We start from the raw sequence: 26,730 nt of genomic DNA, 5'->3' as shown, positions 1-26,730 counted from the left end.
CTTTCACTGGGATCGCCCCGCCTCCAAGTGGGAAAGCCACAGCCAGTGGCAGCATGGCCACTGGCAAGGTTGCCAGTCTCTCCCCCTCCCCTTGCCCCTTCCTGAGCATGGAGGAGACAAAATGGGACTTTTAGCCATGGGGCTTCTGCCTGCCAGCATGTGATAAGAGATTGCAGGGGTTGTCGGGGGACACGGCAGGTGAACAGCGGTGGCATGTGGTTTCTGGCATGGGGGGTCGGAAGCAAAACTGCCCTTTCGGCAGGCATAATCAATCCCGGTGTGGAAACAATGGAGGGGAGGCTGGACTAAAAGGGAAGCCACTACTCTGCATTTTTTTTAAGCTGCCAGAGGCTCCCATTTTGACCCCTTCCCCTATTATTTCCTCCTGCTCCGTGGCTCTCAGCTCACCTCTCCCAGAAGCTGTGCACGTGTTTGTGTGTGTATGCATGCATGGGGGGGGGCTCCACACTGTGACACTGAGGAGGAAAAGAACTGGTGAGTTAAGAGAAACTGTGATGGGAGCTTCTTACAGTCTTCCACAAGGCTGGGGGCGGGAGCTGAGAGGGCCAGGGTGCGATGCGATAGGCAGCAAGTTGAGAAAAAGAAACAAGTACTCCAAAAAACCAGCTTTCATTAGTTTTCAGCCTGCCATCACAGAAGGTCTCTGTTGAGGGTGCGGGGCTGCAAGGGGTGAGAGACACACATACACACCTTCGCGCATGCGCTCTCTCTCTCTCACACACACACAAACACATGTGTGGGTCTGGGAGAGGTGAGCTGAGCCATGCAGAGGCAATGACAGGGGGGAGGGGAAGCCTTTGCCCACTACTGGCTGCCTGTTGCCATCTCTGCACGGAGCCTCTGGCAGCTTAAAAAAAAAGGAAGGAAGGAAGGAAGGGAGGGAGGGAGGGAGGGAGGGAGGGAGGGAGGGAGGGAGTAGTAGTCAGGGAGGGAGGGAGAGGCAATTTGGTTGGAAATGCCCTAGTTCAAAGGAGAAAGTTATTTTGTGTTCTATTTTGTCACAGACAGAATTTGTTGGCAATCCAAGTTAACATTGGTATTCTTGAATTGTGAGCTCTTAGGAAAGTATCCCATCCTTATATGTTGCCAACAGCCATTTCCAGTGGGGAAAGCAGGACAAAGCAGGGTGGGGAAAATATTTTCCTTTGGTATATTTCCAGTCTGAATTAGACCAAGGCAGGCTCCCTACAGGAGAGCCCTTTTAAGGATTATGTATTAATAGAAAAACAACTAACTTACTTCTGCTCATAAAAGCTAAAGCTGTTTGCACATAAAAAACAGAGGAGCTCTGATTAACTATCACAGCCACCATTTTGACAGTTTTGCTGTACTGTTGTCTGTGGACGCCCCCACTAAAAGCAAGCACGGGATACACTGAGCCTTGTTTGTTCTCAGTCTTTTAAGTGGCCACAAACTACTAGCAAAAGTAACATTTGATCACAAGGCAAGGAGGCATCAAGAAATGTTTCCCCATTTGCATCTGAGCATCCAAAAAGGGACAGAAAAGGAGAAAGGAAAGAGGAAAGACAAAGAAAAAAGAAGAGGGGAAGAGAGTAAGGAATAAAAAAGAAGGAAAGAGGGGAAGTAGAAAGAAAGGAGAATAAAGAGGGAACGAAAAAGAAGAAAAGGGAAGAAGGAAGGAAGGAAGGAGGAAGGAAGGAAGGAAGGGTATTACAATGAGAGAGAGAGAAGGTCTGAAGGAAGTTCTGCCTTAGCATTTGGCCACCAGCAAACCTGCTGTCCTTTTGCCATCCTCTTGTCTCCTCCTCCTGATCTCTCCTGGTGGTCTCCCATCCTATTGCTGAGGATGCTTTAGTTACAAAGCCAGATTTCCTTGCTTGGAGAGGGAGTGGGCCCCCCTCTGACCCACATATTTTGCCCTCCTGCACACATCATGAGCAATCTGGCCAAGGAGAGCAAGAACAGCAGCAGCAGCTTCGAGGAGGAGGTAAGCGCAGCAGGGCAACCCCTTGGGACAGCAGGGCTGGCCTGGGCTGGGCTGTGGGGTCCCGGTGCCCCGGGAGCTCGAGGACCAGCCTGGGCGCTTGCCCTCTACTATCCAGGGCTCCGGGCAGTCTGCGCTGCCATCCGGGGGTCTTCCACATGGCCTGAGAGGGACAGCAGGGCTCCTCTGGTGGACAACAATTTGGCGCTCACCCTAGTCTCGCTTTTCTCCACTGAAGATAGTGGATCCCCCCAGTCCCGCCCAGACCACACAGGTGCCCCCCAACACAAGCGATGTCGACCTGGCCACACCCACCCCAATCACACACACCCCAGCTCCCCCGAGGTCAACCAAAACCATGATGTGGCCCTCAGTGAAACTGAGTGTGACACCCCTGCTCTAAAAGCTTATAAATAATTAAGTGGGGATCTGGCTGCAATCACTAATTCAGGTTGGATACAACATACTCTGAGTAGAACTGTCCTCATAAAGTAGTTGGAAACCTCAGTTATCAGAACTAGATTTTGGTGGAAATCTAGTCTATTTTGGGGCACAGCTGAAGTGATAATTATTTCCTAAAACGGTGGTCCCCAACTTTGTAGCTTGGCGGCCTGGCTGGGGGGAGGGAGAGGGGAACTGGGCCATGTGAGTGGTGGGCCGGCGCACGCACAGCTCTACTCACACAAGAGAGAAGCCTTTGGGGACCCTGTGTAAGAGTCATCCCAAGAAATTTGGCCAATAGTTAAAAGGATTCTTATTTCAGCATACTTTTGAATTATTTTACTTTTGCACTCTACATGTGGCACTGTTATTAACTCTTCTCTCTTTAATACTACCATGTTTCCCCAAAAATAGGACCTGGATTTTTTTTTTTCCTCCAAAAGAGGCACGTCTTATTTTTTGGGGGTGGGTGAGGGGTGTCTTTTCCACTCACTTCCGGCACCGACAGCCCCGCCCAGCCAGCCCACTTCCTCTGGGGCCGAAGGAACAGCTTCATTCTGCATCTGAGAATAGAACTCCGGCCTGCATTTCATAGTCAAAGGCCATTCTGGAAGGTCACTGAAGCTGAGAATCGAGCTAATCCATAGCTCGGTTCTCGGCTACAGAGGCTTTGCAGAACTGAGTTATGCATTCAGTCCATAGCTTGGTTCTCAGCTGTAGTGGCCTTCCGGAAAGGCCTCTGACTATGAAATGCAGACCTAGGGATCCTGCAGAAGTGGTCCGGCAAAGAGAGGCCTGGTTCCAAGGTAAGCTGGTGCGGAACGTGTGGGGCAGCTCCACCCCCACCCCAGCTTGATTTTTAGGTGTGCGCCTCACCCCAAAACTAGGGCTTCTTTTTGGGGTAGGGCTTATATTAGGCCCACCCACAAAAATCAAGCTAGGGCTTATTTTTGGGGTAGGTCTTACTTTGAGGGAAACACGGTAATAGCAATAGCACTTAGATTTATATACCGCTTCACATGCTTTACAGCCCTCTCTAAGCAGTTTACAGCGTCAGCATATTGCCCCCAACAATTTGGGTCCTGATTTTAACAACCTCAGAAGGATGGAAGTCTGAGTCAACCTTGAGCTGGGAAGACTCGAACTGCCGAATTCCTGTCAGCCAGGAGTCAGCAGAAGTAGCCTGCAATGCTGCATTCTAACCATGGTGTAGTGACATTATTATGGTTAAGATTTTATTGCATATATTTATTCTATGGAGTAAGCTATTTTGATGGCTCTGGTACTTGAGATAAACTAAAATAAATCAATAAATTGGCTGAATTCCATACAAGACGTGGAGTCTTGTATGGAATTCAAGGTTGGAAGTCAGGTTGCTGCTTTTCTCAAAAAAATGTGAGGAACAGCAGAAGCCTCTGTTAACACTGGAAGTCAGTGGACAGTAGAAGCAAATGGGGCAGCTTTCCAGGGGCCCAAAGAGTTCCAGATAGCTAGAATAACCCATCTGTTTTTAAGAAAGGCCTATGAGGCCAAGTACAAGAAGCCATTCTGAATTCTTCTGCAATGTGAACACACAAAGTCTAAATTGCCTCTAGGGAAAGATTTAGAGTGATTAGATGATAATATTTTTCTCATTTTTTGCCAAAATGTTCCTCTTCCTGAACCACTCAGAGTACAGTCTGCTCACCATGGACATAGGAAAATATTATTTTTCTGATTATGGATACTGTAGAGTTATTAATATCAATGTATACTTTAAGGAGCCTCCCATTTTGATGAGTCACTTCCAGACTCTTCCCACAAAATAAAACTTTTAACAAGGCTGAATTGGGCTTTCCTGTCTCCTTCATATTTGTCCCTCTTCTTTCCTATACTTATGTTAGCTTTTCAAGACAAAGCCCAGCATTGAAAAGCATACATTTTGTGATGTATGGCAATGTGTCCTGTCTAGCCAAAGCCTCTATCAGACCAAACAAGGCTTTTACACATCAAACCTTACTATAAGTCATTCAAATTCTTCTCCACTCTCTCTCACATTCCTCTTTTATGGGTTCAGAAACAAACAAACAAACAAAAAATAATAATGGCTGTCACAGATCTTTCCAACATTCAAATGTGTTAATTGAGTATTTCATGTTTGGCTAAAAGTTCTTTCCAACTTCATGATTCAATCTTGGCATTCTGCTTATATTCTCAAAAAAAGAAAAGAAAAGAAAAAAAGAAATGGAGAGCAGCCTATTAAATGAGCAAGATAATAAATCTGAATAAACCATTTGTGATTATATAATTTGGTTTTATATGGGCCAATATAAATAAAAAAACAGCTTGGAAGCAATGCATATTAAAAATCCACTTTGCATTTTCATTTGACAAGTCACCAAGCATTTCTCTGTTTTAAATACTCACTCTAAACGCTCTTCCTCTGTTTTGCGCAGATCAAAGTCCCGCTGAACTACTTCCCAGACATGTTTGGCCTCTTCATCTGTTAATCTGGAAAGATTGAGCTTCTTTCCCATTTTTAGAAAATTAAAACTCCTAAAAGTGAAATAAAGGTAAGATAAATGTAATCAAATCGGAGACACCTATAGTTATTTCCAAGGCACATTTAGTGTCAGCTCTATCTGATTTGGCTTGGTGCCTCACAGGCATCCTGCCATCAAAGGCTAGAAGGGAAGGAGGATGGAAGGGGAGGAAGATAGAAGGGCAATAAAACTTTGTGTGTATGTGATGGGAAATCAGGAAGGGGGAATGGCAGGTGATAAAGACCAGAGCAGCCGGATCCTGTTTGTGCCAGCATCCCACGGCCAGGCACCCTGAGAAATATGTGGATTACCCCCAAACATCTCAGAATTCTCAAAACGTCTTGGCGAACTTCAATTGGCTGGAAACGGGCTGGTCACGGGGGAAGGGATAGGCTGCGGGTGAGGCTATTTGTATCTTTTGAGCTCTGTGGAATTCAGAGCTAGCCTCACTTTACTGCAACCAACACCTTTAGTAAAAGAACCCTTTGCTTTAATCAAATGGAGTCAAGGTCTTTCTTTCCTAAGGGATCAGATTGGGGCAGGTCTGACATTTAGTTTTTGTTTAGAACTGTTTAGATTTACAGGAAGCATCCATTCTGTAAAGATACATACAGTGCTTTCTCTGAATAATGCAGAAATTAGTTTTTATTTAGAATAGGTTAAAGAAAAAACCTTAAATACAGACTGCCAAAATCTACTGTGTTTCCCTGAAATTAAGACCCGGTCTTATATATTTTTTTGCCTCCAAAAGAGGCACTAGGTCTTAATTTTGGAGAATGTCTTACCTTAGGACAGTGATGGCGAACCTTTTAGAGACTGAGTGCCCAAATTGCAACTTAAAACCCACTTATTTATCACTGGGTGCCAGGTGGGCATGGCCCACTGGGTGGGCATGGCTGTGGTGGTCATGGCAGACTGGGTGGGTGTGGCCAAGGTCACCTCAATGTTGCTCATGGGGAGGGACACCTGTGGGGACCAGGCAGGGTTGGGGGAGATCCAGGGGGTCTCTGGCAGGTGGGGCGATGGACAGGAGGCTCATCCTGCGGGGTGAAGTGAGGCAAGGTGAGGCAGAGCGGGGGTTGCCATTGTCGCAGGGTAAGTTGAGGCAGGGGCAAGGGCAGCTGCTGCCTGACACCATCGGCCCCTGCACACAGAGGCCAGCGAGCGCATGGGGGCCGACAGTGTCTGTCAGCAGCCATAGCCTGCCGGTGCACTCTGGGGCTCTGCAGCCCGTCGGCAGTTCAGAGAAGCCACCTCTGAACTGGATGGACAGCCTACAACTGAGGAGGCGATGCAGTGGGTCGTGCCCGGGAAAAGAAGAGCATGCGAGGCCAGGAGGGATGGGATGGGGGGAGGGAAACCAGCTGTGCTGGGATGCATCTGGCCACTTGGGACCTCGGCGAGTTAGCGGGTGGCTGGTTGCCATCTCTGGGGCATGGCGCGTGTGCCCACAGAGAGGGCTCTGAGTGCTACCTCTGACACACGTGCCATAGGTTTGCCACCATTGCCTTAGGACCACCACAGCCAGGCCTCCCACACCCCGACAGCTGTCACCCCACTGCTTGACTTTTGCAGCCGCTTGCTGCCACTTGTGGCTGGATGCCATGTGGCTCACTGCGCCATTGCTGCTACTCATGGCAGGAAGCCACATGGTGCTTTGCATTGTTTCTGCTGTTCACGGCTTTGGGCCATTTCTGCTGCTCGCGGCAGGATGCTGCCTGGCTCTTCAGGCCATTTCTGCCAGCAGAAAGAGCCACGCATCGTCCTGCCGCGAGCAACAGAAATGGCACAAAGCATCATGTGGCGTCCTGTCGTGAGCAGAGAAAACGGCTCGAAGTGCTGTGAAACCTCCTGCTACTCGCGGCGGCACTAGAGTGACAAACCACACAGCTTGACAAGTGTCAGGACGTGGGAGGCCTAGCTGTGGCGGTCCTACTGGTGAGGCAAGTGGGTGCGGGGCACATGGGGTAGCTTCACCCCCCCATCCTCGCCCTAGCTTGATTTTTAGGTGTATCCCTTGCCCCAAAACTAGGGCTTGTTTTTGAATAGGACTTATATTAGGCCCACCCTCAAAAATCAAAGTAGGGCTTACTTTTGGGCTCGGTCTTACTTTCAGGAAAACATGCTTTGTAAGTATAGTCACTTGTAATGAAAATGGATGGAAAAATGGAAAAAAAGATTGAAAACATTTAGTTCCAGCAATATAGAGAATCTGCCCTTCTAAAAGTAATTGGTGACATTTTCCAAAAAGAAATTTGAGTTGTCACTGGGCAGGTTTTGCCATAATTTTGGCTGCAATATATAAATATAATTCAGTTAATCAGGAATAACAATCAGGAATAAAAAGTTAAACTGAAGAGAATGAGCAAAAAAGCTGTATATTCCAGGGAACTGTGGATTTCTCTATATCTGTGGTGGTGAACCTATGGCATGCGTGCCATAGGCAGCACGCAGAACCATCCCTGTGGGCATGCACACCATTGCCACAGACAGAGGGACACAGGGCTGGGTTCCTCCCTTCCCCCTCTCCAGACATGCAGAGTCCAGGAACAGTTGTGTGAGGTGGGCAGGGTGAGGGAACTGATAAAAGGAGTTTTGGCGGGAGAGTGAGCGGCCTTTGGAAGTGACCAGTGGTGGGTTTCAAATCATTTAACAACAGATTCTCTGCTTCATCTTCCTTCCGTCTTGGTTGGGCTGGGCTGCTCAGGGGGTTGGCTGGGGTGGGTGCAAGAGGGTGGGGTCATCAGGTCCCGGCTGGGGGAAGGTGAGGGGGTCTGGTCAGGGGGAGTAGGAGGGCTGGGATGCCTCCACAGAGGAAAGCTGCCCCCCCACCAGCCAAGCCTCTCACCCACACTGCGGTCATGTAGGATTGCATAGAAGGGGCATGGAGCATGGGGCTGGGGGGTGGCCAGCAGGGGAGAATCAGAACCACCATCCCCCTTCTGCAGTGCAGCCCCATCGGTGTGGGCGGAGACGGTCCCGAGACAGTTGGAAAGCCCACATCTGGTGCAGGCCCTGTCTACACAGTGGCTCTGACGGAGGCGGTGGCTCTGTTCCTCCTGCTGCTCTGAGCCCCTTGACCGGCCAACCACACAGGGAAGCAGGAGGCAGTGGTGGTGATCCCTGCATCGCCAAGCCCAGCCGCCAGCAGATCTGGAAGCGAAGCTGTGCTGCTCATTCTTGCGCTGGTGGGGGCAGTGGCGGGGGAAGGTGAGCTGTGGCACACGCCCACCCCTCCCTGCTGACACCCTATATCATTGCACACACACTTCCTGGAGGTGCACGTGGGACAATGTGGGGCAGCAGCGGCAAAGGGTGGAAGCATGCCAGATCCCACCTTCCCCCTCTGCCCCCACCAGCGCAAGAATGGTGGCACTGCTTCACTTCCAGATCTGCTGCCTGACACCATCAGTTCCTGCACACAGAGGCCAGTGAGCGCATGGCGGCTGACGGTGTCCATCAGTAGCCACAGCATGCTGGTTGTCCTGCATAATGGCAAACTGGCCATGACGCCCCATCAGCGTGGACGGAGATGGCCCTGGGACAGCCTGAAGGAAGCCCTTGCCTGGCCTGGGCCTAACCACTCGACGGCTCTGACGGGGGTGGTTTCTGCTGCTGCTTCGACCGGTCAACCATGCAGGGAAACAGGAGGAGGTGGAGGAGCAGCCAGGAGTCTGGAACCGCCTTGGCTGCACGCTGGCAGCCAGACGAGGCAGTGGATTTCATGCACAAGAGCGCTGGCTGCCCCTCCACCTCCTCCTGCTTCCCTGCATGGTTGACCGGTCAGAGCAGCAGGAGGAACTTCCTTCCGGCTGCCCCAGCTGTCCCGGGGACATCTCCGCCCACGCCAATGGGGCTTTGTGGCCAGTTCACTATTGTGCAAGACAGTCAGCATGCTGTGGCTGCTAATGGACACCGCTGGCCTCTGTGTGCGGGGGCCGATGGTGTCAGGCAGCAGATCTGGAAGCGAAGCTATGCCACCAATCCTCGCGCTGGTGGGGGCAGTAGCGGGGGGAGGCAAGATCTGGCATACTGTTCTGTTCCAGCCTATTGCTGTCCTTGTTAACTTCACAAGGACCAAACCCCTGCTGCAAAGTCGTCCAAAAATGGGTTACGTTGAGCTAACAAGGGTGTGCCCCAACGAGCTGCAGAACCAGAAAGCAGGCTTATCATAAACCCCACTTTATCCCGGTCAGTGGGGAAATCATCTGCTTTCACACTAATGTACAAGTGGCATTGTCCCATGAAAACAGAAAACATGTCCACGTTGCCATCAAATTTGTCTAGCCTCGCCACTTGGCATTTTCTCCTGGGTGGTGGTGGAGCAGCAGTCACCTGGGCAGATAGCTGAGCAACTTGGGCAGATAACAAAGGCAGCTGCTGAGCAAGCTGGGCATTCTCAGCACGTAGCTGCTCCATGATAGTAGGGGGTGAGGCTGAAGGCAAACTGTTCTGTTCCAGCCTATTGCCATCCTTGTTAACTTCACAAGCACCAAACCCCTGCTGCTGCAATAGGCTGGAAGACTTGCAAACAAAAACAAAAAACCCTTTTAATATTGTAGACAAACTTGTCAAATACAGCAAACTTAAGTCCAAAAGAGCACAATGAAAAACAAACAAGAAATCACAAGAGAAGTCACAGATCAAAATTCCAAGACGAGGTTTTCAAACAGTTGCCTTCAGCAGCCAGCACCACCCACACCTCCTCCCTTTAATTAGCAGTCCTAAGGTGGTGCCTCCCCTTGCCGTTTCTTCTTACTTTGGAGGTGCTTCATTGACCTCTGTTGCCTTACTCTGGCTAATTGACGCCACCTGCCTGCGTCACTTAGCAAGTCCATCTGTTATGATTCTTCCAAGTCTGATTCATGCTCTTCACCCAACTGAGCTTCATCAGAAACACGACCGGAGGGCCCAGGCTCTGCATCCAACTGTGAGTCCTGTGCCTCAGAGCCTCCCTCTGGCTCTGAGGGCCCTTCAAATGCCTCCTCCACCTCCTCCTCAGATTCCTCCGACTCAGCTGTTGGGAGCACAGGCTGGCACTGAATCACAACACATGTGTCCACCCTTTGCCGCTGCCGCCCCACATCATCCCACGTGTGCCTGTGGGACATGCATGTGGGATGATGTGGGGTGGCAGTGGAGAGGGGTGGGCATGCACCACAGCTTACCTTCCCCCACCGCTGCCTCCACCAGCGCGAGGATGTGCGGCACAGCTTCACTTCCAGATCTGCTGCCAGCCGGGCTTGGCGATGCAGAGCTTGGAGCACCAGCTGCCTCCCCTGTAAGAGCCACCATATACACAGGGCCCGAACCAGGTGAGGGCTCCTTTCCAGCTGTCCCGGAGCTGTCTCCGCCCACGCCAATGGGGCTGCCATGATGCAGGACAACCAGCAGGCTGTGGCTGCTGACAGACACCGTCGGCCCCCATGCGCTCGCTGGCCTCTGTGGGGGGAGCAATGGTGTCAGGCAGCAGCTGCTCCGGCCACTGCCTCGCCTTGCCTTGCCCCACAGCAATTGGCACACCTACCCTGCCTTGCCTCTCCTCACCTCGCAGAATGAGCGTCCGGCCCACCGCCCCATGCGCCAGAGACCTCCTGGATCTCCCCCATCTTGCCTGGTCCCCACAGGCATCCCTCCCCACGAACATCATGCAGGTGGCCACACCCACCACAGCCACGCCCATCCAGTCAGCTGTGACCACTGTGGCCACACCCACCCAGTCAGCCACACCCACCCAGTGATAAATAAATGGGTTTCGGGTTGCAGTTTGGGCATCCGGTCTCTAAAGGTTCGCCATTACTGCTCTATATGGAGAAGGTAATCTCCTGAATAGCTATTTTTTTTAAAGGTGTATATAATGAGAATTACCGTTTGCTTGCTGTGAGTGATTACTTCTAGCAGAGCAAGCAGACACTTTGGAAGAAATATATGGAAGGCATTTTTTGGGAACAAACTCACTGAGCAAATGGAGAACTAATAGGATTTTGACAACAAAATTTAGCATGGAAACTCAAGTATGAGATATCTAAGAAATTTCCATTTAAGGTAGCAAGACAGAAGACAGGAGAGAAAATGACTGGATGGCACTCTACAGTTATGATGTACAAAACTTGTGGAACATTTTTCTTATCTTGAAAGAATGAAGTATGCATATTCAGTAAATACAAACCCATTATAGTTTTCAAAAAAATGAATATACAGTATATATAACTCAGCTATAAATGCGGATAGAGAACTTTAAGACCAAAGAAAGATTGAGATAGAGGTAGTCCTCGACTTCTAACAGTTCATTTGGTGACCATTTGAAGTTACAATGGCACTGAAAAAAGTGACTTATGACTGTTTTCCACTTACGACCATTGCAGCAACCCATGATCACATGATCAAAATTCAAATGACAGTTGCAGTGTCTCAGGGTCATGTGATCATCTTTTGTGACCTTCTGACAAGCATAGTAATTGGGGAAGTCAGATTCACTTAATAACTGTGTTATTAACAGTGATTCATTTAACAACTACGGCAAGAAAGGTTGTAAATTAGGGTAAAATTTGCTTAACAAATGTCTTGCTTAGCAACAGAAATGTTGGGCTCAATTATGGTCATAAGCCAAGCACTATCTGTATAGGAGGTGACAAAAAAGAACAAAACAGAGGTAAAGTCTCAACAAATACAAACGAGAAACAGATTCAGAACCTATTTAAAAACCAGAACTCAAGGAAAGCTTTTAGTTAGTTAAAGAAAAAATAGAGTAACTAGACCCTGCTGAATGTGAAATAAGATAAATTGGTATTATATTCCGGAGGGGGGGGGGGCCAGAATTTTAATGATCAGTAACAGATTAACAGAATTGGAAGGGGCCTTGGAGGTCTTATAGTCCAACACTCTGCTCAAGAGGAGACCGTGTACCATTCCAGACAAGTGGCTATCCAGTCTTTTGATGACTCTTTTCTATGAGTCTTTTGTATGAAAAACAGAATTAAATATATGCTGGTTGGGCTTGGAAGTATACTATTTTCTGGAAGTATGGATCAAGGATATGACAGAATAACTGCAAAGAGATCTAAAGTCTATAGACTGATTATGTTTTGAAGTTCAGGAGGGAAGTTGAAGAAATAGGAACTCAGATGTCTTCATCCATCCTTGTAGTCCATGGAAAAGGTAAAATAGAATGCTGCAGATGAATGAATAGCTACAGAAATGGTACAGAAAGGAAAGATTTCAGTTTCTAGCACCAAGGTCTGTATTACCTGGTTGATGGATGGATGGCTAGCATATGATGCACTTCTCAAAAATACTACAGTTAACTAAAACATGAGTTTCTTTAAGAGTGAATGCTGCATGGGATGGAAATTAAACTTCAGATAAGGACTTGTGAATTACCAAAGGAAGTGAAAAAGAAGCTATAGTGGGATCTATTAAACATTCTATGAAAAATTAGGAAGACATGTATTTTGTCTTTACATAATAATTGTCAAGATATGAACTCTACTGTCTTTAGGACTGCTGCTAACTTGCCAACAGTTACGGGGGTGAGATGGGGGGTGGAGGTGGAAGAGTTTGGGATTCACAGGTGTTCCCTATCAGCATGAGAGCCGAAGACCATTGAGAGAATGTTTGATGGACCGAAGTTTCTTTTTATAACAATTGCTGGAAGATTTATTGGACAATGTGATCTGAACTGTCAGAGGAGAAGGAAAGTTTTGCTCTTTTAATTATCTGTTTCCCGCCATAGTTTCAGAGTTAGCTTTTCTTCAAACTTGCTGGATTGTTTATGCCTAATAAAATTAACATTGGAGCTCATCAAGTCTCTAGTGTTTGCTTGCTTGAGCTTATTCAGCTGGCTTTTCAGCTCAGAGTATAGAAAATGCTGAAGTGGATAAAATGTGTCTTAAATATCATTATAGGAAAACAAATATGATTTCTTAGATATAGGTTTTGGGATAACTGAAATACAACAGTTAGAGGATATAGCTTGTTCAAAAGAAACAAAAAAAAATGTAGACTATAGTGATAATCTTTGACTACCTGAAATGATATCAAATAGAATAAGTCCAAGAACTGCTCCCTATGATGGAATATTAGATTTAATATTAAATTATGAAAATATTGCTGAAGGTTAAGAGTAACTCCACACTAAGGTCAAAGTCCGAGCATGGGCTATTTATCCTGATGACGAACATATTCCCCTAATTCCTCTAGAATTGTTTTCAAATATTTTATGTCTGTGAATTGATATCTGCTCAACCAAAGAATATTCATGCCTATAGCTCTTTAGTTTTTTTAAAACAGAATACTATTTATTGAATTTAAAATCATGGAACTAAAGAACAGTAGGCAATTGGGTAAAACAAACTGTCACAGATTAAGTAGGAAAATAGAAAGCAAAGCATCATTATCAGCTAGAGCAGTGGTTCTCAACCTGTGGGTTGGGATCCCATTTGGGGTCGAACGACCATTTCACGGGGGTCGCCAAACAATGCAGTCCACCATTTTTTTCCCCTTTTCCTTAGCTGTGCTACTCCCTTTTATTCTATTAGCTTTTTAAAGCCAATAGAATAGACTCTCTTGAATAGAGTCTAATTCTATTGGCTTTCAAAAGCCAATAGGAATTGTCCAGGCTGTCTCTGTCCTGCTGAGCCCGCCAAAAGTCCCATTCTGCAAACAGTGCTGCACCAGTTGAGTAGTCCTCGATTTACAACCGGTTGGGGGTCGCGGCATTAAAAAGGTTGAGAACCACTGAGCTAGAGGATGCAGTTTCTGCCATGTTTTCTCTTAGGAAATTGAGTATTTGAATTGAGTATTAGTATTAGTATTAGAATTGAGTATTAGAAAATTGAGTACCTTAGGTTTTTGTATTTGTCACTCAATCATTGCAATTCAGCCCACTGAAGATATTTAAGGGATATTTGTAACAGGAAGGCAAGTGAAACACATCTCTGTAAATATAGATCTACATCCAGTCTACTTACGAGATAATATAGAAAAGGTGGAGGCACCTATGTTTCTCTCTCTCTCTCTCTCTCTTTCTCTCTCTCTCTCACACACACACACACACATATTATGTGGGGTTTTTAGATGTACAATTTCTGATCTTTACATCAAAAAAGTGTGTGAAATGAAAGAAATCGTATCCTCCATTATCAGAATACCAAAATATGGAAGTGATCAATATAGTAATCCTTGAGTTACAAATGTAATAGTCCTGCCAATTACATTTGGTTATGTTAATTGGATCACATTCAATGATCCCTCCCTGCTTCACCCAGTGTATTTGCTAATTGAATGTGAAGGTTATTAAGTGCACATGAGGTATCTCAGGGTGGAGAAGGCTATGGGGGGGGGCTAGTGATGGAGCAGGCTACCTGCTTCAGACCACCCAAGGCCTGCCACGACTCATTGTTCCCCCACCCCCCATCTTGCCACACCAGGTCTCCACAAGCACTGGGCCTGTGGACATTCACTTACTTTTCAAAGATCTCAATGATCAAGCAGGCTGTCTCCTCTCCAGTCTCTCTGCCGCAGTTTCTTTATCTGTTCCTGGCACTTCAAAAGCAGAGCAATGAGAGCAAAGGCAGAGTGGGACAAGCCTGCCCTGCTCAACTTGGCTGACACATTGAAACTGCCTGCGCAGGATACCCGATCCACTTTTGGAGCACTGGATAGCCTCAGTGGGTCTGAAGGAAAGCGAGATCGCCTCCCAAAGGCCTCCGTCCCTTTGCAAAAGCTTTTGGTGCAGTGGACTGGCCTGAAGGAGCGCGAGATCGCGCCCCCAAAGGCTTCTGTTCTTTGCACCAAAAGGGACAAAAGCACTCCTTGAGGCCTGTTCTCTGTGCCAAAAGCTTTTGCAAAGGAACCGAGACCTTTGGGAGGGCGAACACCCTCGAAACCTCAGAAAACAAGTGTGTGTGTGTGTGTGTGTATATATATATATATGTATATATGTATGTATGTATGTATGTATGTGTATGTGTATATGTATGGGTGTGGCTAGCTGATGAGGACAAATGAGTCTGAAATAGCTATACTAGTCTCCCACTTAAAAATATTTAACTCTTTGTCAGCAAAAAGAAATCTGAATCTATCTATCTATCTATCTATCTATCTATCTATCTATCTATCTATCCCTCCCTCCCTCCCTCCCTCCCTCCCTCCCTCCCTCCATCCCCTAAGGGTAAAAAAGGATATATGTAGCGTTATCTTCATTTTAAATGTCAAAAGGGTCTCTCTCTGTCTCTCCCTCCCTCCTCCCTATCTCCCTCTCCCTCTCTCTTTCTGCCCTTTGTCTGCCAGTCCTCTTCCCCCACTCTTTCTTTCTTTCCCTCTTTCCTCTCCCTCTCTCCCCCTCTCTCTCTTTCTCTCCCCCCCTCTCTCCCTCTCTCCGATCTTCTGCTTACCTGGGAAGCTGGCTTCAAGCTGTTCTCCAACAAGCTCAGAGATAGGCAGCCTTGGCTCTTTTATGACTCATGGACTTCAACTCCCAGAATTCCTGAGTCAGCATAGCTGGGCTAACTAGCTCTCTCCTGCCCTTCCTGCTTCCTGCAGAGACGCAGGAAAGGGAGGAGCCCCCCCCCAAAAGCTTTTCAGCTTGTTGGAGAACACTGTGAGTCTACTCTTTTACACACACACACACACACATAGAGAGAGAGACAGAGAGAGAAGCAGGGAAGCACAAGTTCCTCTCTCTGTCTCTCTCTGCAAATGGCAGAGGAGGCTGGGAGCCACAGAGGAAGGCTCAAAGAGCCGCATGCAGCTCCGGAGCTGCAGGTTGCCGATCTGTGGTCTAGTCTTTCCCTGAAATGAAGGACTATGGATTGCTCAGGCCACCTATTTGATTGGCTAACTGGGCCAGTCTGCCAGCTTGTTTTATCTTATGGATTTGCTGGGCTCCCCACTGTGGTTGTTGCACCCCCAGTTGCTGCCTACCCCACCCTGGTTGCTGCTGCATTCTCAGGGGTTGCATGTTCGGGGGCTATGGCCACCCCCCTTGCTGTGCTAGCAGTGCCTGCGTTTGGGGCATTCCAAGTCGCCGTAGGTCTCCTAAAGGTTGCTGCCTGGGTGGGGGCTGTTGCCATTTCCCCTGCTGTTCCTGTAGATTCAGGGGCGGCGACCAATCCCTTTGCTGTAGTCATCCCCCCATCAGTTGCTGGTCTTCTAGCCTCAGTGCCACCCCAAGTTGTTGCAGGGCCTCTATTATCTGCGGCAAATTCAGAGATTTTTGATCTCCTACCTGAGGGGGCTGCCATATTCCCCTTTGCTGCAGGGGACCCGTACTGGGTAATCGATATACACATCGGTCTGGGGATTTGCTGTCCCAGTAGTGGCCCAGGCCCTCATCTTGTCGGCGGCAGTTGGAGCTTCGGGAGGGGCGGCAACTGGGGCTGTCTCTCCATGGGACTGGAGGCTCTGGCAGGGGGCTTCAGGAGCAGGAAAGCTGCCTGCTCTGGGAAGGAGGGGCTGGTGGCTCCTCTCGGTAGGAGTTGAATGTCCTGATCGCTGGCATAAGGGGAATGGGAAGGTTGCACCAAACTTCTCATTTCTAGCCCTTCAAGCTTCTCTATCAATTTCTCCACTGACTGACTGCGGGCTGCGGACAGATATTTCCACTTACCCGAGTCCTCAGTAGCAGACAATCTAGTAGCTCTCCCCTGGTCTGGGGAGTGTGATATGCGGGAATCCTTTCATGGTAGTCCAGTCTCATCCGCCTTTGAGGCCTTTAAGGGTGGCAAGCTCGGCTCGAAGCATCTGGAGTCTTCGCTGGACTGGACCCAATCTGACGGCCAGATTAGCTGTCCTAGCTGCTTGAGTTTCACGGCCAGTTGGGAGGCCTGCAAAAGCTCTTTGTCTACCGGCACGCTGGCTGTTGCTCCCCCCCTGCGGTAGCAGCTGCTGTCGGGGTGCTGGCTTCAGGCAATTTTTCCCTCTCCATGACGAAATCTTCCCTGAGTCCTCGTCAACTTATCCCTCAATGCTAGGGACAGCGACTGCGGTTAGGGACCCCTAGATAGTTAGGAAAGTTGGAGATTTTGGCTTAATGTCATGGTTCCGACATATGAAACTCTTCAAAGATCTTCGAGGCATTGTTTACCTTAAAGAATCTTTATTCGAATAGCAACACATCAGCATATACATAGTCCAAGCCAAAATCTGATTTCCCCTCCTCTCAGCACATAGTATCAAAGCACAATTCCCTATAACTAACAGTCATAAATCACATTTGCCAATTAGTTTGAAGTGCTTTCCGCATAGTTCTTCATCCTGCCATGTCTTATCATCTCTTGTTACAAACAGCTTTGGTTCTCACCATTGTCTGACTAATCCCCCATGCACATTCCTCCTCCTCCTCCCCAGTATCATCTAATTCTAATTCTAAAGTAAAACTTAAAATAAAGGAAAATGGATGCATCTCCATATGTTGTCAAAGCAAGAACATCTGATATTAGCAGCATTGACAACTGGTGTTTCGGTTTTTCAGGAAAACTGATCCATAGCTTAACAACTGCCATAAAAAAGGTCCTAAAATTGGGTCAGTCATGTGATGGCAGTTATGAGTAGGCTCCATTATAGTTGTAATTTGAGGACTATCTGTACAAAGTTAATTCCATTTTTCTCAATAAAACCAAAAAGAAAATACAGCCATTTGCCATTGTCCAATGTTGGATATCAAAATGATCAGTCCAAAGTGAATGAGGCAAACTCCAAAACTCTCAGTCAGATTCGTGCATTACATCAATACATTCTCACAGGAAAGGAGAACCAGTTTGATCTAGTGGTTAAGACACCAGGATAAAAAGTGGGAGATTGTGAGTTCAATGTCCCATCTTAGCTATGAAAACCAGCTGGATAACTTTGGGCCAGTCGTTCTCTCTTACCCAACCCACCTCACAGGGCTGTTGTTGTGAGGAAAATAAGAAAAGGAAGGTGTGTTGGATATGTTCACTACCCTGAACTATTGGTAAAAGTAATAACGGAAGGATACAAACAAACAAACAATAATCATTATGACTTGTAATACCATTGTCCTCAGACAATATACTGTATATCAGGAGTTTGCTCCTAATTTGATGAACATTTCTGACCTGAAAACTATATGGAATAACTAAATGGCATTTATTTGTCCTAGAACAGAACTTTCCACAAAAGAGGAAATCTTGTTTAATGTACTGCAGATTTCTCTTTGCATCTTTTAACATCTGTCAGATTCTAAATGCTCCATAATGACATTCAATTTGCCAGAAGAGATTTAACACTTTGGTCTTGTTTGGAGTGTATGGGGAGGGAGGGATCTCTAGCTCTCAAACAAAACAGTACAGTGTCTAGTCCTGTAGTGGCGAACCTATGGCACAGATGGCACGCAGAGCTCTCTCTGTGGGCATGTGTGCCGTGGCCCCAGTCCTAGACCTTCAGCTGGGTTTTATAAAACCTTTTCGCTTTAGGCCTCTCCTGTGTGCAAAAAAAAAAAAAAAAGGTTCAATCAATTTCAGCTTCTCCCGGGAAAAAAAAGATCTTGTAACGCTGGAATTGATTGAACTTTTTAGTCCCACCCAGTCTGCCGTTACCACCATAACCACGCCCACCCAGTGGACCATGCCCACCCAGCACCCGACGATACATAAGTGGGTTTGGGGTTGCAGTTTGGGCACTCAGTCTCTAAAAGGTTCGCCATCACTGGTCTAGTCCCTTGTCCCCCCAGGGCCTACCCATCACAGAAAGTAAGAATTAGTTAATAATGGATAAGAGTTATATCATGGGTCCAAACCCCACAAAACATATTAAATATTATTTTGGTGGTACAGCTGTCATGCATGTTAAAAATGTGGGTAATATGCCATTATTTGCAGATGCTTGTAAATTAAATTCTACACAGTATTCCCAAGAATGGCATGTTAGAGCTTTAACAGATCATTCTATATCCAATAAAAATATTGTCATGACTATCGGCTGACATTTTATTTTTTTTAAAGAAAAGATCAATCCAAAATTTATTTACACACCCAACTGACCTTGGGGTTAAGATTAGTTTTCTATTCATCTTCAATATTTATTTTCAATGGATCTGCATGCAGAAAGATGGCTTAGATAGCCATTTATAAATGGATGCAACAGAAGGAGATCAACAGTCCATCTCTGCTCAGGTGCATAATTCAATGCAATGAAGCACACACCTGTTCCTTGCCAGGGATTGCCAAATCATCCTATAACTACAGTGGAAAAGATATAGTTATTCACTTCTATTTAGTTTAGCGTAACTGAACTACACTGAATTCTTTCTTTAACTTGCAGTGAACATCACTTTTGTCCCAAGCTATATAGAGGCAGTTTCTACCCTCACATGAACCATATTCAGGATAGATCCTTGCAATGTTTAGTAAAGCATGCACATACTGAGACTGCCAACTAGGCTGGAGTCTTAGAAACCATTCATCTTACTCAATTTCTCTGCTAATAAAAAGTGAATAGAAGAAATGAGTCCATACCACTGGCACTTCAACCCAAAATGCCACAGATTCCCTTTGCCCAGTTGGCCAGTAACATGTAACCTGTTCTTGGTTGTACTAGGATGGGAGACCATGAGAAAATATAGCAGCTCAGACCACAATGGGAAGTCTACAAGGAAAAACAAAATCCACAACACATAGGAAGGCAATAGCACACCATTTCCATCTTATTCCCAAGAAAACTACTTGAATGTATCTCTAGAGCAGAGTTCCACTTGCAACACATAATCAAGATTAAATGTTATTGAATTTTACTAAAATAATTTACTTTTAATTAGTGTTATTATGATAGTTAAAAAAGTACTGGATCTGCAGGCCATTTGCTCAGACTAACTGGATTTGAACTGATTTGCAAACATTTATTAGTTCTCAGTTTTCTGTTTGCCATTAAATATTTCCAGAAGGTGAATGTATTTATCAGTTTTCTTGTTTAATTCATAAATCGGCAGGGCGGGCCTGCTTATGGCCTTTCTAACCACTCTGGCCAGTTTTTCTGATAAAGCTTTTGAGAGACTTGCTTCCATGGTTTGCATTGATTAATCAGGAGGTTTTAGAAATGGCTGATACAATGGACATTTAAAATAATAGTTAATTTATGTTTTTCATTTCCGGAAAAGAAAATGAGCAGAAAGAGCTGGTGCTCTTTCATCTGTGACTTTTGATCTCCTGGATACTCTTTGCAATGCCCCCGTTTGGCTGAAATCTGTATGTAAAAGGGGGTAATCCTTTTTCTGATCTTAAAATCACAGAACAATACTAGTTGCCAAGTGTAATACTGCACTTGGTGCAAGGATTTCAGAGTTAGCCTTGATTCCCAAGGAAAAAAGATACGAAAGTTCCTCGTCCAGTCAGTGCCTTACCTTCCTTCGCTCGATCCCCCGCGCCTAGGCTCCTGCCCACTCGGCGGTCAGTTCTACTGGGCAAACGTCTTTAACCAACAGCATTTTCACTTGACGCAGGCCGATTCTCTTTCTTACCTGGTGATAGTAGCTCTGTTGGCCGGGTATTGCCCAGACCTCTGTCTCTTTCCTGCTGTAAATCTTGTAAAAACATACACGCACACAAAAAGTCTTTATCACATGCTTTCCACACTAGACTTCTCCGATCCTCTCTTCCAGCCTGGAGCTCCCCAGAACAAACCTCTAATCGGGCACAGCGATCACATGGTCCGATTAGCACTTGACTCCGCGTAAACTTCCTGCAGAGCTGCCTCTTTCTGCAGAGAGCGCGGCAGGAGGGCCCAGCTCTGCGGTTGATCAGCTGCCCGGCATTGTTCGTTTCCCCCCAAATGCCAGTGGGCATGGCTAGATGGCAAGTCGTTTTGTACAAAACGATTGTGAAGGTTGCAGAGGTTGTATGTATGATACAAAGGGGACTTTTGGTTAGTGCTTTGTAAAAGAAACAAGGAGCATTTTGTTGTTTTACTAGAAGGGAACTTGAAAAAGCAATACGGGTGAGCCTGCCAAAGGCCATGGGTCATGATGGTTACTGAAACCTTCTATTCAGAGACGATGCAGTTCTGAATATAAATTGCTGGAACAAAGTTAAAGAGGAGAAGAGTCCTTCATGTCCTACTCCAGTTTTTGGAAGCATCCAATTGCCCACATTGGAAACAGGATGCTAGATCAGATGAACCCTGGACTTTTCTTTGCACCAACCAACTTCTGTCCTTAAAATATACAACACAGCAAGGCAATTAAAGGTAGCTGCCAGATTGTTCCCACACAAGTGACACACTGCACAGGTTTCTTTGGATGTAAAGGTATGGAAAATTACCTTCCCCAATATTATTCTGCAATTTTCCTTTGAATAAGAAATATGCACAGCATAATTAAAACATATTGCATTGATTTATCTTTAAAATGGAATCAGATTCTGCACTTCAAATAGAGTGGGAGGGAACAAGAAATTCACAACACTTTGAATTGGCTATTTCTTGGATCTTTTGAAGAGTCAAGACAAAACTTAAAATTAGTTTTTTTTTTCTTTAAAAAATGTGTGCTTAGGGCTAGGCAACAGAAGAAGAATAAACTTTTGCTTATTCATTGCTGTTAGCAAAGGAATGTGGAATTCAGTATCTGTGAGCTGTGGGTTTCCTTGACAATAGTATTTCTTCTTTCTTTATCCATGAAACCTATTTGCTTCCTTGATCAAATGAAACATACAAAGTGTCTTCATTGTTGGAATGCTTGCATGCTAGTAGCACTTGGCTTCAGAAGAGGAAGCTCTGTATAGGTAGTACACTGAATTGCTCATATTCATTATTTGTAAAGTTTATTTGGAACACAGTGCAGATATATGCAACGTATGGAATGTTGTAAAACAGTTGGTTTTTAGTTAATTCTTTAGTCACAAACAACAATACTGTGAGCCAGCCTACATAAATATACCATGGAGGAGGCCCTCCCAAGGGCATCTGGTTTAATCTCCTGCTCAGTGCAAATATCCAAGAAATGAGCACTTACTGAGACTAGTTTTGGCTGGAAATTCTCTACTGAGAGAGCTTAGCAGTTTTTACATTATTTGTTTGGCCAAATGATTCAGTATCAAGAGGCTTTATTCAGCAAAATTAAACTTCCTGTCACCTGAGCTTGTAAGACTTGCTCTTGACTTCTACAGAAGGCAGATAGGAATACATCCCTATGGTACTTCTTCAGATAATATAAAGAGTGCTGGAATGGTTATTTTAATCTTTTCTCCTCCTCACTAAACCTACTCTTCACTCTTTCCTCTGTTATAGTGTTTTATACAATATAGTAGTAGAATATTTTCATTTACTTATTTTTAAATTAAGCCTTTATTTTTCACCTCAGAGTGATGATAGCAAGGTGTTAAGGTGAGCAGCCCTGAGGACCCCGTCCATTCAGCAGAGGTTAGATACATTATAATCAGCCACTCCTATTGAATACACTCTTTTAACCATTCACTCATTTCCTTTCTCCCATCATTCCATGCAAGGAACTTTCTTTCTTCCTTGCCAGGGCCTCTAAATCTTCTGAGAATATTTGTCTAAGGAGTCCTTAGATTAGAATATACACCTTATCTCACTTTTCTGGTAAACTACTTTCACTATCTGTGAACGATGAAGAGTGAGAAGGTTAACAAAGAAGAGGTGGGGTCAATTTATTTTCCAAAGCACCAGAAGGCAGGACAAGAAACAATGGGTGGAAACTGATCAAAGAGAGAAGCAACCTGGAATTAAGGAGAAACTTCCTAACAGTGAGGACAATTAACCAGTGGAACAGCTTGCCTCCAGAAATTGTAGGCGTTCCATCACTGCAGGTTTTTTTTTTTAATTGAATTTTTAAAATTTTACAAAAAACAAAACAACCCACCCCCAAACCTCCCCAACCCTCCCATTCCCTCCCCCGACCTTCCCAGAGCTGAACATAGGCTTAATTAAAATTTCTTCAAATAATCTTAAGAAAAAAGAAATATAAACCATGAATAAATCTAAATATTAAATACATTAATTAAACAAACTATAAGATAATTAACAATAATATATATATATGAAAAAACATAAATACCAAAAAAGTAATACTTAAAAGAAAAAAGAATAATAAAAAAAGATAAGAGAAAATATAATAAGAATAAAAAATAAAAATAAAAAAGGAAATAAAATCTATAAGATATTTTAAATATAAGTTATTGAAAAACTAAATAGTATTTTTTAATATCCAACTTATATTGTATAAAATCTATCCATTTTTTCCATACCGCAAAATAATTCTCCTGCGATTGATCCTTCAAAAAAGCCGAAATCTTTGCCATTTCCGCCAGGTAAGAAACTTTAAGAAACCACTCTTGCAAAGTAGGCAAAGATTCCTTCTTCCAACATTGCCCTACCAGCAGCCTTGCGGCTGTAATTAAATTTAACATCAATGTGGTCTCTTTAGTATCACAATCAGTAACAATACCTAACAAAAATAATTGTGGGGTAAATTTTACCCTCCTTCTAAAAATTCTTTGAATATTCCACCATATCTTAATCCAAAAGGCTTTTATATTTTTACACGACCACCAAATATGATAATAAGTAGCATCCAAACAACCACATCTCCAACATTTAGGCTGTAAGTCAGGATACATGCGAGACAATTTTTGTGGATCAAGGTACCATCTGTAAAACATTTTGTAAAAGTTCTCCCTTAAGTTCTGGGCTTGTGTAAATTTGACATTCCTCACCCATCACTGCAGGTTTTTAAGAAGAGACTGGACAGTCACTTGTCTGAGATGGTATAGGTTCTCCTGCTTGAGCAGAGGGCTAGACTAGAAGACCTCCAAGGTCCCTTCAAACTCTATTCTGATTGATTGAAATCCTAAAGAAAACAAAATAAGACATGGTATCTGAGTCTTTATAAAACTGCTGAAATAAAATATTCTAATACTATATTATATAAAATACTCTTATACCTCCTCCTAGCCTTTGTTTTCCATATTCCTATTCAATGCCTCTTCGTTGCCTTCTTCTGAAACTGTCCAGTTTAACTCCCCACTTCTGAAAATGCAGTATCCAGAACTGAAAATAGATCTCTACAAGGTAGTGTAGAGCAGTGGTTCTCAACCTGTGGGTTGGGACCCCACTTGGGGTCGAACGACCATTTCACAGGGGTCGCCAAACAACGCAGTCCGCCATTTTTTTCCCCTTTTCCTTAGCTGTGCTACTCCCTTTTATTCTATTGGCTTTTGAAAGCCAATAGAATAGACTCTCTTGAATAGAGTCTAATTCTATTGGCTTTCAAAAGCCAATAGGAATTGTCCAGGCTGTCTCTGCCCTGCTGAGCCCGCCAAAAGTCCCATTCTGCAAACGGTGCTGCACCTGTTGAGTAGTCCTCGACTTACGACTGGTTGAGTAGTCCTTGACTTATGACCGGTTGGGGGTCGCGGCATTAAAAAGGTTGAGAACCACTGGTGTAGAGTAACATGGTTATAGACTTATTCATATGATCAAAAAAGGGGTTTTCTGCATATAGAAATCAGAATGGGTCTATCTATGCCCTCTGATACTTTGTGCTTGTGTAATCCTGTCCCAATACCAGTCACAAGTGTTGATAAAGACTAGGTAAGGTATTGACATACAGTTCGGCATATGGAGGCTCTCTGCCTGGTCACTTGAAGGACAACATCTAGTATCAAAGGCAGGGCTCGTATACAAGGCATGTGTGAAATTAGGCCTCTTTAACAAAAATGAAGAAGCAAGCTTGTTACTTTGTAGGAATGAAAAATATTGCCTTGTTGATGCAGATTACAGTTAGATTGGTGATGGACAGATCTTCAATCTCAGAAGCCTCTCCATATTTACTGCTGGCTGCTGCTAAAGTTTGTATCTTGTTCCTGTCTTTTTTTATTGTGTGAAGCTATGGCAGGAAGGAGTCTTTAAATCCAGGTCCCTGAATTTTGTTTTGTTGAATTCTATTTGGCTAGTTTCATTGCTTTTAAATTATATTCCAATAATTTGAGGTGTACACTATAATTTTTTTTGAATAATATGCAGATTTGACTTCTCCTATTCCATTTTTTCACTATTAAGAAACAGAAATCACTCAGTATCCATCAAACCTAGCTCACATTTTACTACTTTGCAAACGTATGAAATGCTTTTCCTGAAATCAAGTAACATTTCACTGAGTTAGAAAAGTGGTATTCAGATTATTTTTATGTGGGATTTATTATCACTACTGGGATGTTTATTTTTAAAATTATTATTATTGGTGGCACAATGGTTAGAATTGCAGGCAAACAGCCATCCATAGTCTGCGGTTCAATCCTGACCGGCTCAAGGTTGACTCAGCCTTCCATCCTTCTGAGGTCAATAAAATGAGGATCCAGAATATTGGGGAAATTGTGCTAACATTATAAACTGCCTAGAGACTGCTGTAGAGTAAAGCACTATGGAGCAGTGTATAAGTTTAAGTGCTATTTTTGTTGCTATTATTATGGTTGGCTGCACAGTCAGCCAGATATTTGGACTGGATTTGGCATTTTTATCAATCTACCAAGTCCTTCCCAAGGATCTGGGATAGGCAGATGTTGATGTTACATGGTGTGAAAAGTATTTCACAGGATGTAAGTTGTTCCAAGTAAAGCTGCCTTTTGCAATTGGCTGGTGGTAATTTTGACAGTGTCGATGGTCTTCAAGTGGTGCTCCAGTTGTTTTGGGATTACACCCAAGGCACATATGACTATTGATATTACTTTTGTTTTCTTTTGCCACAGTCATTTTGTTTTTCTTTGTAGGTGTTTGTATTTTGTTATCTTCTCCAGTTCTTTCTCTTCTATTCTGCTATCTCCAGGTACTGCCATGTCCACTAACCAGACTTTTTTGTCTTTCTTATTGATAATTGTTTTGTCTGAGGTGTTATGTTGCAAGTGCCAGTCTGTTTGAATTCTAAAGTTTCAGAGCACTTTAGCTTCTTCATTTTCTATGATTTTCTCTATTTAATAGTCCCACAATTCTTGCTTGCAGGAAAATGGTATTTGTTGCTTATCTTCCAATGCGCCATTGTTATTTTGTTCTCAGTTCTGGCTTTGTGTGCATTTGTTCTTAAGGCTTGGCCTGGTACAGCCTTTGTTAGCCCCTCTGCTTCTTTCTTCAATTTTCTTGCTCCTAGCCACTGCAAAGTCTTGTTATTATTTGCTTTGCCTGCTATTTTTTAAATGTACTGGCCATATAATACAGGGGTGTCGAACTCTCAACGTCACAAGGACACTGGTATTTCTGTCTTTGTTGTGACACACTGATAATTCCTCAGGTTCACATCTTCTCTGTGGTTAAGAATCTTTTTTGGTGTTGATGGGATGGCATTTGCTCAGATTTACCATTTTAATGGCATATTATATGTATTCTTTTCTTAGCATGCTTCAGTTTGCATTCATTTTGGAATTTTTTTTCTCAGTACAGAACACTGACATGTTTGCCATTGACAGAGACAATTTTTTTTGCATTTATGTATTGTATGATTGTGGAAGTATTCCATTTTTCTATGTTCTTTTTCTGATTATTGTAGAAATAAAGAAAATAAAAGAACCATTTTAAGTTCTAAAATATCATTTCTCAACTTGTGTCCTCCATCAGTTGAATTGTAGTCTAACTGATTCATCTGATAGGTTTCACACATCTAGAGAAGAATATAGGATCTAAGCAAGGTATGAAATATAATCTACACCCACCTGAATTTAATGCTTAAGGTAACTTGAAGTGATCTTTCTGTTTTTTTTTTAAATAAGTGTTGCAGAACATTTTGGGAGAATGAAAAGTAACTGCAAAAAAGATAACCAAAATTCTTTTTGGCTCTTACAATCT

General features: G+C 44.4%; 2 protein-coding genes across 2 annotated transcripts in view; one reads left to right on the top strand and one right to left on the bottom strand.

Annotated features, from left to right (window-relative positions):
- The window catches only part of MLPH (melanophilin), a gene marked incomplete at its 3' end in the record, with an annotated part of 82,103 nt that extends 61,540 nt beyond the window's left edge, over window positions 1-20,563 (bottom strand). Inside the window, exons 1-3 of the mRNA XM_039326300.1 lie at window positions 20,402-20,563; window positions 18,930-19,127; window positions 4,814-4,942 (exon numbers count right to left, since the gene is read on the bottom strand). Of these exons, the coding sequence (XP_039182234.1) occupies window positions 4,814-4,942; window positions 18,930-18,958 (158 nt within the window). The remainder of the gene's footprint in view (window positions 1-4,813; window positions 4,943-18,929; window positions 19,128-20,401) is intronic.
- Window positions 20,564-20,715: 152 nt separating this feature from the next.
- COL6A3 (collagen type VI alpha 3 chain) overlaps window positions 20,716-26,730 on the top strand; it is a 233,859-nt gene continuing 227,844 nt past the window's right edge. Inside the window, exon 1 of the mRNA XM_039326289.1 lies at window positions 20,716-21,186. The gene's annotated coding sequence lies outside the window, so the exon portion shown is untranslated. The remainder of the gene's footprint in view (window positions 21,187-26,730) is intronic.

The sequence above is a fragment of the Crotalus tigris genome, unplaced genomic scaffold, assembly GCF_016545835.1.
Source record: "Crotalus tigris isolate CLP2741 ecotype Arizona unplaced genomic scaffold, ASM1654583v1 scf7180000024340.7048381, whole genome shotgun sequence".
Taxonomy (NCBI): Eukaryota; Metazoa; Chordata; class Lepidosauria; order Squamata; family Viperidae; genus Crotalus; species Crotalus tigris.
This window is presented reverse-complemented; position numbering and strand designations above follow the sequence as displayed.